Source organism: Psittacula echo, assembly GCF_963264785.1.
Source record: "Psittacula echo genome assembly, chromosome: 2".
In the NCBI taxonomy this organism is placed as follows: Eukaryota; Metazoa; Chordata; class Aves; order Psittaciformes; family Psittacidae; genus Psittacula; species Psittacula echo.
The window spans coordinates 137,188,175-137,201,620 of record NC_137737.1 but is presented as its reverse complement, the minus strand read 5'-3'; the positions used below and the strand labels follow the sequence as shown (position 1 = coordinate 137,201,620).

The 13,446-nt window shown below is 58.2% G+C and overlaps 1 protein-coding gene across 1 annotated transcript; it reads left to right on the top strand.

Annotated features, from left to right (window-relative positions):
* Window positions 1-2,127: 2,127 nt before the first annotated feature.
* GDF6 (growth differentiation factor 6) lies at window positions 2,128-12,982 on the top strand (the record flags this gene model as incomplete). The annotated part of the gene is made up of 2 exons (XM_080639685.1): window positions 2,128-2,464; window positions 12,114-12,982. 2 exons carry the CDS (start codon window positions 2,128-2,130, stop codon window positions 12,980-12,982), a joined length of 1,206 nt encoding a protein of 401 aa, XP_080495811.1.
* Between the last annotated feature and the right edge of the window lie 464 nt (window positions 12,983-13,446).

Below are 13,446 nucleotides of genomic sequence, written 5' to 3'. Positions count from 1 at the left end.
GGTCATGGCAAGAAAAAAATAGCCAAAATGCTAAGTACAGAGCAGAAAGGATGGGAGGGAATCTGCAAAGGGGAGCAGAAGTAACAAAGGTGAGGCATCAGAAAAGTGAAACTGAAGGGACAGGAGGAGGGGGAAAGGTCCCAGAGTGAAAAGCAGCTGATGAAAAGGGAGAGGAATGGTCAGGAGGGTGGCTGTGAAGCCAGGGAACAATAAATAAAACGGGGTGAAAAACCAGCATGGAACAACATGAGAATGGTTTTGCAGAACACTTGCCTCATTTCTGCACTGTCACTGATATACTTTTGGAGCCCTGTTTCTTCACAGTTCATCTGCCAGCACCTCACAGCACATCAATCCTGCTAAAAAGAAACTAAGGCAATGGTAGACCTGTTCTCTAATCCAAGCTATACCATGTGTCCCACATCCACAGGGTCACATCCAAATGGCTGTCTAGGGACAGCCCCTGGCACAAGCCATAACTTGTAACAGGCCTGGGCACTGTTTAGGAAAGTGCTAGCTGATGTGGGCCAAAACCACAACAGAGCCGTATGTGGAGGGTTGTGGGGAAGCACCTTACAGTAATTTCCTTCAGTAGTGGCAATGCAGCCTTGGTCACTTGGAACCTGAGTCCCTCACTTACTTTGAATGTGCTCCTCATCTCCCCTAGCATCTTTCCCCAAGAGCTGGGGAGCAGGGTGGGACTGAGCTCTCAATAAGCAAACTGGGACCTACCAGGCTAGATGCTGGCTCTATATGCCCTAGCTGTGTCTCTCTCATCGACTGATGTGTGTGTTGTGCCAGGAGTTGTGCCAAAAGCCCAGGTATAAGTTGTCCTCTCTTGGTGGAAAATGAGAAGGAGAAAGAAAAAGGCAAGAGAGTCCAGTGTATGACTGCATGATCATGACATGAAGAACAGCTGTTGATAGAGGAGATGTCAAATTCAACATGAACTGAAAGCCCATTATTTGCTGCAGACTGAGCTTTCACTGCACAACCCTCACGCTGTAGCATCTCTTGGTGGAATGAGAGGAAAATCCACCAGTGGAAAGGTAGGAAGATGTGGAGAATGGGAGATCAGGAGAGGAGAGGAGAGTAGGGAAACTCAGCACAGAGCAGAAGAAAGCAAGTGGAGAAGTAAAGGAGGATGAGGAGGTCTGGAAGAAGCAAGGAGGGAACAGGACAGGTGGGGTAACACAAGCTTGTTACCATGCTTCGCCCATGGCTGTGAACCCTAGATAGGCGGTTGGATGAAACCATTTGGAGATATAACACCAGTCTTATATGAGAGGATGCACCTCTGAAAAGCCAAATGAAAAGGGGTGGGTGAATCCTCCTGCTTCTGCTCCACTGCTGTCTTCTGCATGACCAGTGCAAGAAAGACATTGTGCCCCGCTCTGAGGGGCTTTTCTGCCTGCCACATCTTGCTTATCTTGCCAGCACTGCCTGCCCAGTGCTGCATTTTCCCAGGCCCCAGCCTGGAATGTGCTCCTCTCAGACTGGTCACCTCTTGGTGGCTTTGCAGATTTTGAGAGAATGAGAATGGTCTCTGGCTCTGCCCCAAGGCTGCCCACTAACTGAGCCCTAGCGCATTCCAAGGTGAGACCTCCGCTTTCCATCAGATTCTCCGTCTTGCAAGACCCCTGCTTTGTGGCAAGTTCTTGCTCACATAGCCGAGGGAACGCGAAAGATCTCAAGCAAGACTGTTAGCATCACGTGAGTTTGCCCTCACCCGACACTGCAGCACCCAAGGGACACCTGAACACGCCAAAGCATCGGCCAGTTGACGAGGAGCGGTACCCGAAGGGTTGCAGCCACACATGCAGCATCTCCCCCCGGCCCTCATGCCCACTTCCCACGCGGAGTCCACAGACAGGAGGGAGTAAAGAGACCCCCGAGCACCCGTCAGCGGGGTGTCCCGCCCCGCGGGGCGGGCTGGGTGCCCCCACGGGGCGGTGCGCGGCGGGGCGGTACCCACGGGGCGGGGCGGGCTGCTCCGGGCCGAGCCCGCCCGAGTGCAGTCCCCGCTCCGCGCCGCGCCGCCGCGCAGTCCCCGCGCCGCTCCGTGGGCCGCCGGAGCCGCACGTCGGGCCGCCCTCCTCTTCCTCCCCACCGCCGCCGCCTCTCGCTATGAATGCACGCCGGGCCCTGCTCTCCGCCGCCTTGCTCGCCAGCCTCCTCTGGGATTTACCTTGCTGCCTCCCGGCTTCCCTCCCCTCCGCCTCGGAGCTCGCCGCCTCTTCCAAAGGCGGACGGGGCCGCAGGGTGCCTCGGTCCCCACGGGAGAACCGCCCGCGGCAAGGCGGACACGCCGTGGGCCGGGCGTTCCCACGGGCGGAACCCCACGAGTACATGCTGTCTCTGTTCAGGACTTACTCCATCGCAGAGAAACTGGGCATCAACGCCAGTTTTTTTCAGTCGTCCAAATCCGCCAACACCATCACTAGTTTTGTAGACAAGGGACTAGGTAAGTTCTGTCCCTCAACCTCCCTCATGCCCCTCACAGCCCCTCCGGGGCTAGGTGCGCCCCTTCCTGCAGCATTGTGAGGTGCGAGGCTGCCGTCCCGCGGAGTCTGGCGCTGGGGAGGTGGGGAACGTGCTGCACTGGTCACTGGTGTTTTTTACCTCTTCGGTATCGCAGAAAAGTGGCATCGCGTTGTTTTAGTTGAGGAAGAACCCGCGGTGCGAACTGTCCCGCAGCACTACACCAGCACAGCGGCGGCCGTAAATGCTGCGTGCGAGAAACATGCGTGTTCCTCCCCGAGCCGTCACAGGATGGTGGGAAACCCCCCCCCAGCTTTGCAGGCGCGTTTTGGGTGTAAATGCAACCTCGGAGGGAAAAGAAAAAAATCGCTCTTCTGGTTTCTTTGCGTCTGTCGGAGAAAGGATCGCTCTTATCGCTGCGGCTGTAAGGCAAACAGAAAGTTCAAACTGACCGAGGGCAAACATTTGCTGCCTAAAGCTGCTCTCGCCTAGGGTCGCTTTATCGGGTTTACCTGGAATAGCACCAGCCCCGTTTGGAAGCATTAGGGCTGGGGCGTAGCCGGCTCCGCTTGCGGGGAGGCAGCCCGGAGCCCAGGTAAACGCCGGACCCGAGCTCCTCTGGGCGGCCCGGACCCACCGTCTGCTTCGGGGCTGCACCCTGCGTCCGCTGAGCGGGGGGAGGCTGGTCCACACCCGTCCCAGCCAGGACCGGCAGTGGGGCCGCTCCCCCGGGCCCGCGGAGGGGGCAGAGGACGGGGCGGGTGGCGGAGCCCGGGACCGGCCGGGCCCCAGGCCTTGCCCCCACTCTCCCCGGACGGCACCGGTACCGCGGGGCTCCCGGGACTCCCCCCGGCAACCTGCAGCCCCGGCCGGGGTCCTGCTTTGTTTTTCTGTCGTTGTTTTATCGCTAGTACCGGGGCGGCGGGTGGAGGTTTCTCCGTGATCCGGATGAACATTTCCCTTCCCCTTTTTTTCTCTTTTTATTTCTTTTTCATTACCCTGGTTTGTGAGTCATTAAGGACAGACTAATTAACAGGTTCCCAATGCGTGCTGTGCGTTCTTTCCTTCTCGCCCTCTCCCATATCTGAAGACCCACCCCTCCGCCCGCCCCCCCCCCCCCCCCCGCCCCCCGCGAGACCCTGCCCGTGTACCTGCCGGCGTCTGGCAGCGGCTTCCCCCCGGGTCCCGGAGAGTTGTGCACGCCGACCTCCCCGCTTCCAGAAGTTTTAGGGCAAAACGCAGCGCCGGGAAGACCGCACGGCTCCCCTTAACTCCAGGAGCCGCTCACTACCCTAACCGAACTCCAACCACCCCCCTCTGCCTTCCTCCCTATCCGGAGCATTCCCTCTCCTCCTCGGACCCACGGCCCCATGGCCATCCCCGGCTCTGGGCCGTTCCTCGCCGCGGAGGGAGCGCGGCTGGGCTCTCCCCCCTCCCCCACCCGCGGTGCCCGTCGCGCCCCTCGGGGCTCGGGAGGATGCGTGGAAGCGCCCACAGTGGGTACTCGCGGTCGGGAGCGCCCCGGGAGGAGAGGGGACACGGGGGTTCGCTTTCCGCTGTCGCCGTGTGGAGGTTGTTGGTTTTCGTCGCTGTTAAACGAAGGGATGGGGGAAGAGGTCTCGCTTTCTAGAAACAGGGCTTGGGAAGTTCAGCGGTCAGAAGGAGCTGGCCCGCGTTCTCCGCCGGAAAGGAAACGGGGTGCTAATTCTGAGAGCCGCGGGGAACTAGAGCTGCGCTCAAGATCATCTTATTCTTGATAACGAGAAGAAAGACAGTTAATTTAACAAATTTAGCTCATCTAGCTGCATGGCAGATTCTACTCCGGGGGAAGTGATTTGCTAACAGAAGTCCTGGTTTGATTAAGGAAAAGCCTCACTTTTCCCCATTGATTTTGATTTGATGTGTCACAGACTGTGACCTTTTGCTGGACCTTCTGAGGGTTGCTTAGCATCAAGCCACTGATTGGAGTATTTCAACTCAGTGATCTAATTGAGTGTTCATGTCATAACATATCAAATATTGTCTAGTCTCCCATAATGAAGCAGACCAGCCAATGGCACATCACCAAAAAACTTCAAGAGAGCTTCCGTTCCTCTGAAGTGGTAGCTATTTTACTGCCCACCTCCCCGTGGGCTCCTAGCCCAGTTAATTGGCGAGCTGGAGTTGTGCTGATGATGAACAGTCTTTGCTCAGGGAAAGCGGGAAAGGGGAGTGGGAGTTTCTGTCAATTAATTTGCAGACAATATAGCCGACCAAATTAACCCAATTAGATGGGCTGCTCTTTACCTAAGCGGCAGGACCCGGGGAGGCGGCGCTGGACGTCCCTCCCGCCCTGCCCGCACGGAATCCTTCAGAGCACGATTTCGGGGGGACAGCAGCTCCGAGAGAAGCACGGAGCAGCTTTTAGTCCTGCCTGACGAGAAATACCCTTCCCGCACGGCATGGGCTGCTGTGCCTGCGTGTCCGTGGGAGCATCCCGCGGGATAGGTAGCGCGGCGTCGGCTCCTGCCCGTAATGGCCCTGGGACAGCCTGGCCCAGGCACCAGCACCGACCAGGCACAGCTCCTACCCGCCGCTCCTTGCTTTCCTTCCCGCTTGGAGCTAGTAAGATCGCTTTCAGGGCAGCTCGAGAGGGAGGAAAGCCTCACTACCGCGTTATATATACATATATATCTATATATTTCCCCACCCCCCGCATGGGTAGAAAGGGGAGAAAGGATTTGCGATTCCTACTTCTACACCACCTCCCGCCCCCCACTCGCTTCCCCTTGTTACGGTCTCAAGATCAGACAGGACCTAGCTGAATGTAGGAAAATTACTGTTGGCACATGAAGTAACTCATTAAAACGCAGATGGTGCTCTCGCTGGCCTCAGGACCCCCAGCATTGGAGCTCCACAGTAAGGCAGGACAATTAGGAGCTGCAAGGACTCCACCAGGCAGGGGGGAGAAAATAAAGAGAGAGCGGGAGAAGGGACCTATAAACAAGCAAATCCACAGCTAGCAAGAAACACGGCATGGCTCGGGACAAACCAAAAACAAAAAAGAAATAGCCGGGGTCCGAGGAGCGCGATTTCCAAGAGGATCTCCCGTGGGAAGCGGATGCCTCAAGGTCCTTTGCCCTTCGCATCTGCGGAGCTTCCCGCAGCCGCGGTACCACACCTGGCTCCTGTGTGCGGAGCTTTGAGCTCCGCACCCAAGGGATGAGGAATTCGAAATGGGTCTAGACAGACTCCTTCTTCCCTCCCCGTTTTCTTTGTGCTGTTTCGTGTTCCAGTCGAGAGGCAGCTGGTTCAGAATGGCAGGGGTCCGGCCGTTGTTATTTCTCTCTTGCCATTGGGATCGGGAGGGGGTGAGGACGGGAGGGCAGGACGAAAGGAGGATCCCGTGTGCAGAAGCTGGAAACTGCCCGGCTGTGCATGTGCCAGAGGAAAAGAGAGTAAATCCCACTTGAAGTTCATCTAGTGCAACATGTTTATGCAAAACAGCGGGTTTCTGGGTGGACCGAAAGCTGCAATGTAGTGTAATCTGCGCAGCGCCTTTGCCCAGGCAGTGTTGTCGTTGGCAGAAAGAAAATGAAATATAAGCAGGGAAGTATTTTAATGGGGAAGGAGGGAATTCACAACTGTTAATTATTTGGTGACCTTGTATTCGATTTGTTTGAGCCTCTTATAAAAACACTAATGCAGACCAGACGGCCGAAGCGCGGCGGCGAGCAGCCGCTTCTCATCCCCGCCAGGCGCCGGGGGAAAGACCTAGCGGCGCGGCCCGGCCCAGCGGAGCTTCCGCGCCCGCGGAGCCGGCAGCGCTGGGCAGGCGGCTGGGAGAGCGGGCTGCAGCTCCGGGCTGCTGCGCCGGGAGGACCTTGAGGGTCTTCGGGGTTTCATCCCCCGCGCTGCGGGAGCTGCGGGAGGGAGCGGAGAAGCGCGGGAGGAACAGGAGCCGCGGCCCCTCGTCTCTCCCTGTTCAATACCGGGGTTTTCGGAAGGGGGTGGGGTGTGGTTATTATTTTGTTTGGGTTCTTTTGTGCGGGGGTTGCACAGCGGGGAGGGCGGTCAGGGATAAGCAGAGCGCTGGGGGACGCAGCCCGCGGAGCTCGGCGGGGCGGTGCGCGGCCGCGGAGCCGCTCTGCTAACGGGAAGGAGTCATTAAAGCCTCTCAAGCCATTGCGGTGGCTCTTTTGGGAGCCGATCCCGATTTTTTAATTTTACTTTTTAAATCCAGAAGCCCCTCTGCGGGGCTTGCTGAAAGATTGCGTTTAATTTTTTATTAGTAGTATTTAATTTTGGTTTTGGTTTTGAGGACGGTAGGACCGAGCTTTCCCCTTCGCAGTTGTTTAGTTTCAGCCACCAGCGGGGCGATGCTGTGCTTCAGCCTGGGCTGGTCCCGACCGGGAGCCAAGCAGCCCTCCGGAGCCAGCCCGGCCCTGGACGTTCACTCGCCCTCCTTGTTCTCCTCCTTGCTTCGTAGTCCTATAGAAAAAGAAAAGCAGCTGATCACAGAAATGCTCCTTTCCTTGCTATTTCGGTTCAGGCTGGAACCGAGGTTGAGCGTCCTTCCGTGCACGAAGTCTGCTTTATGAGCGAAAGAGGACGTTTCAGTCCTTGCTAGCTGTGGCTAGATCTGCGTGATGTGTTCCTGTATTCCACACATGTCGCTCAGAAATATCCTTCAAAGCGTCCCCTCACTCCATTTCTTAGCTCCGAGGGCTGGGAATATTCAGACCGATTTTCTCAATAAGAATAATTTTGGAGGAATGATTTCTCCTCGATCGAAATATTTCGGGTAGTGAAACCACCGCAAACGGGGAAAGAGAAGAGGACTCGGTTAATATCTGTTAAAGCAGGTAGAATCTCGCTGGGGAAGCCCCTCTCCGCCTCGGCGTATCTCCCGAAGGGATGAGGACAGATGAGGGGCCCGGAGTCCCGCGGGATGCCCCGCGGGTGTTGCCACGGTTCCTCTGCACCCGAGGGCCGAGCGTCGCTTGCGGGTACCGGGGAAGCGGCGGGAAGAAGTGGCCGTCGGAGGCAGCGAGAGCGGGGCAAGGGCAGGCAGCCTTCCGCGCAGGGACGGGGAAGCGGTGATCAAAGGTGTATCGCAGCCAGGTGCCTCCCCGCTCCGTCGGGAAAAGAATTTAAAGCAAAAGAAAATAATGATGGAAGCAGCCCTCCATCAGCCCGCTGGGGTTTTGGCAGGGTTGGGACGGCGTCCGAGGAAGGTGTGGTCTTTCCCGGTTACTCGATAGGGAGGCGAACGAAACATTTAAATCTAATCACTCTGTGTAATAAAATACCGCGGCGAGGCAGGCGCTGGGAGATGCGGAACTGAAACCCGGAGAAATACCACACATGGAGAGTCTGTCCCCCTCTTCCACAGCTCGGGTAATGCTCCGAAAGAGATACCTATCAACCCCGCGACTCCGCAGACAACGTGTGGGCAGCCCCTCTCAATTAGCGGGGATATATGTTTTAATTTCCAGATTATTGTTGAGCGAGCGCCTGCGAAGGGTCTTTAAACTGAAAATGTGCTTTTGGTTTGCAAGTTTAAATATGGCTTGAAAGAGAATTTGGGAACGGGAAAATTCTTCTTGAATGTGGTTTGGGTATAATTTGCAGTGATGTAAAGTTAAGATCTGAGCCCTGATGAATTGGCAGAGAGCCCAGTACCTGATCTGCCATGAAAAGGGAAACTTCGTGTAGCCTTCGTTAACCCCCCGCTCGCCTCAAAGTCCCGGCTGCCGGCGAGAAACCGAGCCCGGGCAGCGGGAGAGGCTTCGCACAGGGAAACGTACCAGTCAAGCCATTTATTTACCGTGGAGATTATAAACCCGCCGCCACCGCAGAGCGGAGGGAAGCGGTGGGACAAGGCGAGAGGCGGAGGAAGGGGGAGCCTCGGCTCAGCTTGGTCCGGCTCTGCTCGGGTTGCGCAGGGCTCGCTGGCTGCCCGGAAGCTTTTGGAAGGGCAGAGCGGAGCAGGGCTGCCCTCGTCATCCACCGCTGACACACGCTGAAACTCCAGATAGATATACTCCCTTCTTTTCCCGTTCCGTCCAACTCCCAGTATTTTGTCTTCTCCCGAAAAAAATAAACAACGGAGAGTAGAAATAAAACTAATGCTTACAGCGTAACTAACATTCATCTAAATTAACGTTACGAATATAAACACACCTCTTTGGTGCATTTCCCGCAATGTGCCTTTCCTCAGCCAGGCTGGATGTGACATGACTTTGCTGCTCTCTCCGAGTATTTCGGTAATGGGAATAACGGTAATGACAGCCTCAAGCGGCCCGACAGGAAGGCAGATCTCGAATTGGCTGTGAGAAGCCCCGGGTTTCACCCCAGCCGCTCCTTGGATCTAAAGCAAAACTGAAGAGAGCAAGCCCCGATGCGTGTGTGCTCGTCTCCCGGAGAGGAGGGAACAGTCCGAGTGCCCCCAAGCTGCCGCTGCTGCCGTTCTTTGTATGCCGGGAGAGCGGCAGCTTGGCTGTAACAAAGAGTTCCCAAACCAGACCGGGCTTTCTCCGGCTTGCGGAGCTCCGGAGGTACCGTTTTGCCTCCCCGCCCTCCGCTGCTTTTCCCACCCTCTCTACCGCGCTGGGAGCGAGCCAGTACTGGTTTAGGATTATGTATTCATCTGGAATTATTAAGTTACGAGAGTGAATAAATAGCTTTTATCTGATCGGATTCAAAGCTGCTTATTTGAAACAACCGGCAGCCCTGCCCCTTTTCCGGAGAGAGAAGCGGGAGCCGGCAGCTGCAGTGGGAGTTTTGCAGCGCAGAGTCGTGCTGCCTGAACCCAGCTTGCGGACCTGCTTGCCCGGGGTCACATTTCTCTGCCATTCTGCCGTGTCCCCAGCGTGCCATGCCACCGAGCCAGCCGGAGTCGTCGTACGACTCTTTCAATCTTCGCCAAGCTGGAGATTCGTAGGATGCTGCTGGGAAGCGCGTTCCCCCTGAGCAAGCCCTTGGCACCCGGAAGACCGGAGCTGGTTCTTTCCGTCCCGCCTCTCCAGCCTTCCTTTCCGACGCATGACAGGAGTCTACAGACTCTTTATAAACCGCTTCAGGAGCGGGAACGCCGGGGAGTTCAGCGTCTCCCCGCCTCCCTCCCTTCTAACCCGCACGCCGAGATGTCACCCCCGAAAGGGCCGCCTCACAGCCACCCGCCTGTGTGTGGGTTCCCCGGGGGTGGGGAGCTTGCTGCTACCTCTGTGTCCCCCTACCCCCCGAGAAAGGGCTGTCCTCCCTTTCCCCGAAAGCTTGGGCGGCTGGACAGTGACCCTGCTCCTGCACCCTGGCAGGAATGCGGGGTCCCCACGGCCGGGACACAGGCCGGGAGTAGGACGGGGAGGAGAGGAGGAGTGGTGTCTGCCCCGGAGGGACAGTGGGCTGGAGGCAGCGCTACCCCACCTCCACCGCATCGCCACAGAGAGAACCAAAGAGAGCGAGCATCTCTCTTTGAAACCAAGCCTGACACCCCCCCGTCTCTCTTCAGAAAAGAGATGGCTTAAAAGTGGAGCTGTGCTCAGGTCCGGCTCTGCCCACACCCCAAAGCCGGGGGTAGGCGCTGATCTGGTTTCTTCGACGGTCGCTGGAGCCGTTGGAGGAAGGTGGGATGCAGCTCGAAGGTCCAGGAGACCCGTCTGCACCATGTCGGATGCCCGGGCATCTGACAGACGCTGGGCACAGGGAAAACCAAAGGCGAGGAGAAGGAAGAAGGGGACCCGAACGTTCTTGCCCGAGGGGTGCACATCCCCTCTTTCTGAATCCCCCAGTCCTGCCCGGGACCCCCTCGAAGAAGGAGGCAATGGCTCCAGAGCTGCCCTGAGCTCCCGGATCCACCTCTCGCAACAGAGCCCCCGGGCCTACTGGCCCAAGCATGTGCAAGGGGGAAAACACCCTCAAATCCACAAGCGACCCATGGGCCAAGCCCTGCTTCATCCTTGCAGCGCTGCCGAGACCGTCCAGCTGTTTTGGGCAGTTGTCGCCGGATTTCACTTTTCTTTCCAGCAGCTCGATAGAGCAGCTGCTGTCGTCACCTGCGGCTGTGACAACATTTTTCGGATTGTGTGTATGTTTCTTACAGACTTCCCCCGCGCCCCGGGAGGGATGAGCGGCCGGCGGGCTGCCTCTCGCTCCCGGCTCTGCGCTTCTCGGCGGGGAAGGAAATCGCCGATCCAGAGGTGGGAGGCTGGGGCCGGGATGCTGCAGGCCCGGGATGCCTGGAGGGTCTGACCCATTTTCAGGCCCGGGTGGCGGAGGGAGTGCTCCGGACCCTCCGGAAGGGTCCGGTTCCGGCTCCTCTTCCGAACCGACCCTCGGGGCGAGGTGGGGGCCGCGGTCGTGCTTCGGCCTCCTCGCCCCGCAGACAGGGCAAGGGTGCGGGGCCCGACGGGCACCCAGCTCTGCAGCCGGGGGTGCCCGGTGTGGCAGGGTCCGGGGGAGTGACGTGGGCAGGGGGTTGCGCTCGGCTGGTGGACGGGCTCCGCCTTGGGTCCTGTGGCCTGGCTTCAGGGCAGGTCTTTTGCCCAGCAATTCCCCCTGGCACTGCTGCACTCCACGCTCCATCTCCCTCTTGGCGTGTGGGGGAACGCAGCGGACTTTCGAGCATGCTAATCTGCTCTGAAGCACATTAATCCGCACTGATTTTTACATTGCCGTGGCGCGTCTGAAGGTCTTGGTTTGCATAAATCATCCCCGTTCCTCCTGCCCCCCAGGAGGTTCCCCCAGATATGTCAGGTAGAACCGAAATTGTGCAATACAGTGATTAAAATCGCAATGACCTTTGATATCAATAAATAACAGGGGGTTTTAGTCTCCGTTTCTACCCCTGGAGCGGGCTGAGCTTGGAAAAGTGGCCATGGGCTGTTAAACAGAGGCTCCAGTGACACTTTTACTATTGAGATCTACACAAGCTTTACTAGCTTCTGGGGAAAACCAGGGGCTTTGGGAATTCTTGTATTTGCTGGGTTGTAAACATTTTATTGGAAAGCAGCTCAGGGGAATCTGGTTTGCTTTCTGCGCTGCACTGCGTACACCAATGTGTCAAAAAAGAAGTCCAGGTTTTTCTCTTGGTCGAGAATATATATGTGTGTATATATATGTGTATGTGTGTGTAATGTACACAAGCACACAAATACTGACGGTCCCATACTGGTGGCAGGGCTGATGGGCAGAAGATGTGCATGGAGCAGGGGCTGCCTCTGATGTGAGAGAATGGTCTTATATCTGGTGCGGGTCCTTCCATACCTCCTCTCTCTTCCATCTTCTTCCTTTTCTTCTTCTTCATTCTTCTTCTCATTTTTCTACTCCCTTCCTCTTTTTCTTTCTTTCTTCTTCTTAGTGTTCTTGTTCTCCTTCCTTCTTCCACGTTCTTCTTTTTTTTTTTTTCTCTTTTCTCTTAATTCTTCCTTCTCCTTCTTCTTTTCTTTGAATTCCTCCTTCTCCTTCTTCTTTCTCCTTTTCCCCTCCCTCCCCAGGACCGACTCAGGCCCGGCTCCCGGTGGAGGCCCGGGTCCCGGACCGGAGTGGGCCCGGCGGGTGGCCGGGGGGTTGGCGGGCAGGAGCTGCCCTCGGAGACCTCTCGGCAGATCCCCCCTGAGCGCAACTGACTGTAATTATTTTTTATCTCGCAGACGATCTCTCGCCCGCTCCCTTGAGGCGGCAGCAGTATGTGTTTGATGTATCGACGCTCTCGGAGACGGAGGAGCTGGTGGGGGCCGAGCTCCGGCTCTTCCGCCGGGCCTCCCGCGCCCGCCCGCCGCCCTCCGCCCTGTTACACATGCAGATCTTTCCCTGCCTGTCGCCACGGCCTCTGGACTCCCGCGCCCTGGACCCGCGGGCGGCCCCGGCCGCTGACTGGGAGGTCTTCGACGTGCGGCAGGGCCTGCGGGAGCAGCGGCCTTCGAAGCGGCTGTGCCTGGAGCTGCGGGCCTCAGCGGGCCGCGGGCCGCCGCGCTGGCTGGACCTGCGGGGCCTGGGCTTCGGACGCCGGCCACGACCGCCGCAGGAGCGGGCGCTGCTGGTGGTCTTCACCCGCGCCCGGCGGCGGAGCCTGCTCGGGGAGCTGCGCGCTGAGTTGGGTTCGCCGCCGCCGCCGCCGCCTGCTGCCCGCCGGCCGCCGCCGCGGCGCCAGCGGCGCACCGCCTTCGCCAGCAGGCACGGCAAGCGGCACGGCAAGAAGTCCCGCCTGCGCTGCAGCAAGAAGCCGCTGCACGTCAACTTCAAGGAGCTCGGCTGGGACGACTGGATTATCGCCCCGCTGGAGTACGAGGCCCACCACTGCGAAGGGGTCTGCGACTTCCCACTGCGCTCCCACCTGGAGCCCACGAACCACGCCATCATTCAGACCCTCATGAACTCCATGGACCCCGGCTCCACGCCTCCCAGCTGCTGCGTCCCCACTAAATTGACTCCCATCAGCATCCTCTACATCGACGCGGGCAACAACGTGGTGTACAAGCAGTACGAGGACATGGTGGTGGAGTCCTGCGGCTGCAGGTAGCGGGCGGGACACCCCTCGGGGCTGCGTCTGGCGGAGAAGCGCCGGCAGTGGCGAGCGAGGACGGCCCGCGCCCGCCGGGAGCGGGCTCGGTGCGTAGGGGAAGGACGGGCGCCGGTTTCCGCTGGGGCGGCGGGCGTCGGGCAGCGCCTGCCCTTGGCTGCCGTGCGGGGAAGGGAGAGAGGGCAGGGCAGGCGGCCAGGCCCCGCCGGGTCCCTTCCCCGCTTTCCCCCTCTCTTCCTCCCTCCCTCTCTCCCGGGGTTTATCTGGCGATCTGTCCTCTTCCCTTCAAAGGTGAAGGCAATTTAACAAGTACAAAAAGAGTCGGGGGAGGGAAAGGGAACAGACTGAGCCCTCTCTCTGAAGTTGCTCTGAAGAGGGCTGCTTCATTTCTGCCCTCTCTCTTTCACATTCCTGCAAGTTTACCAGCCAGAAATAGCCTCCGGCCCCCACCTCCAAAGGAAAGA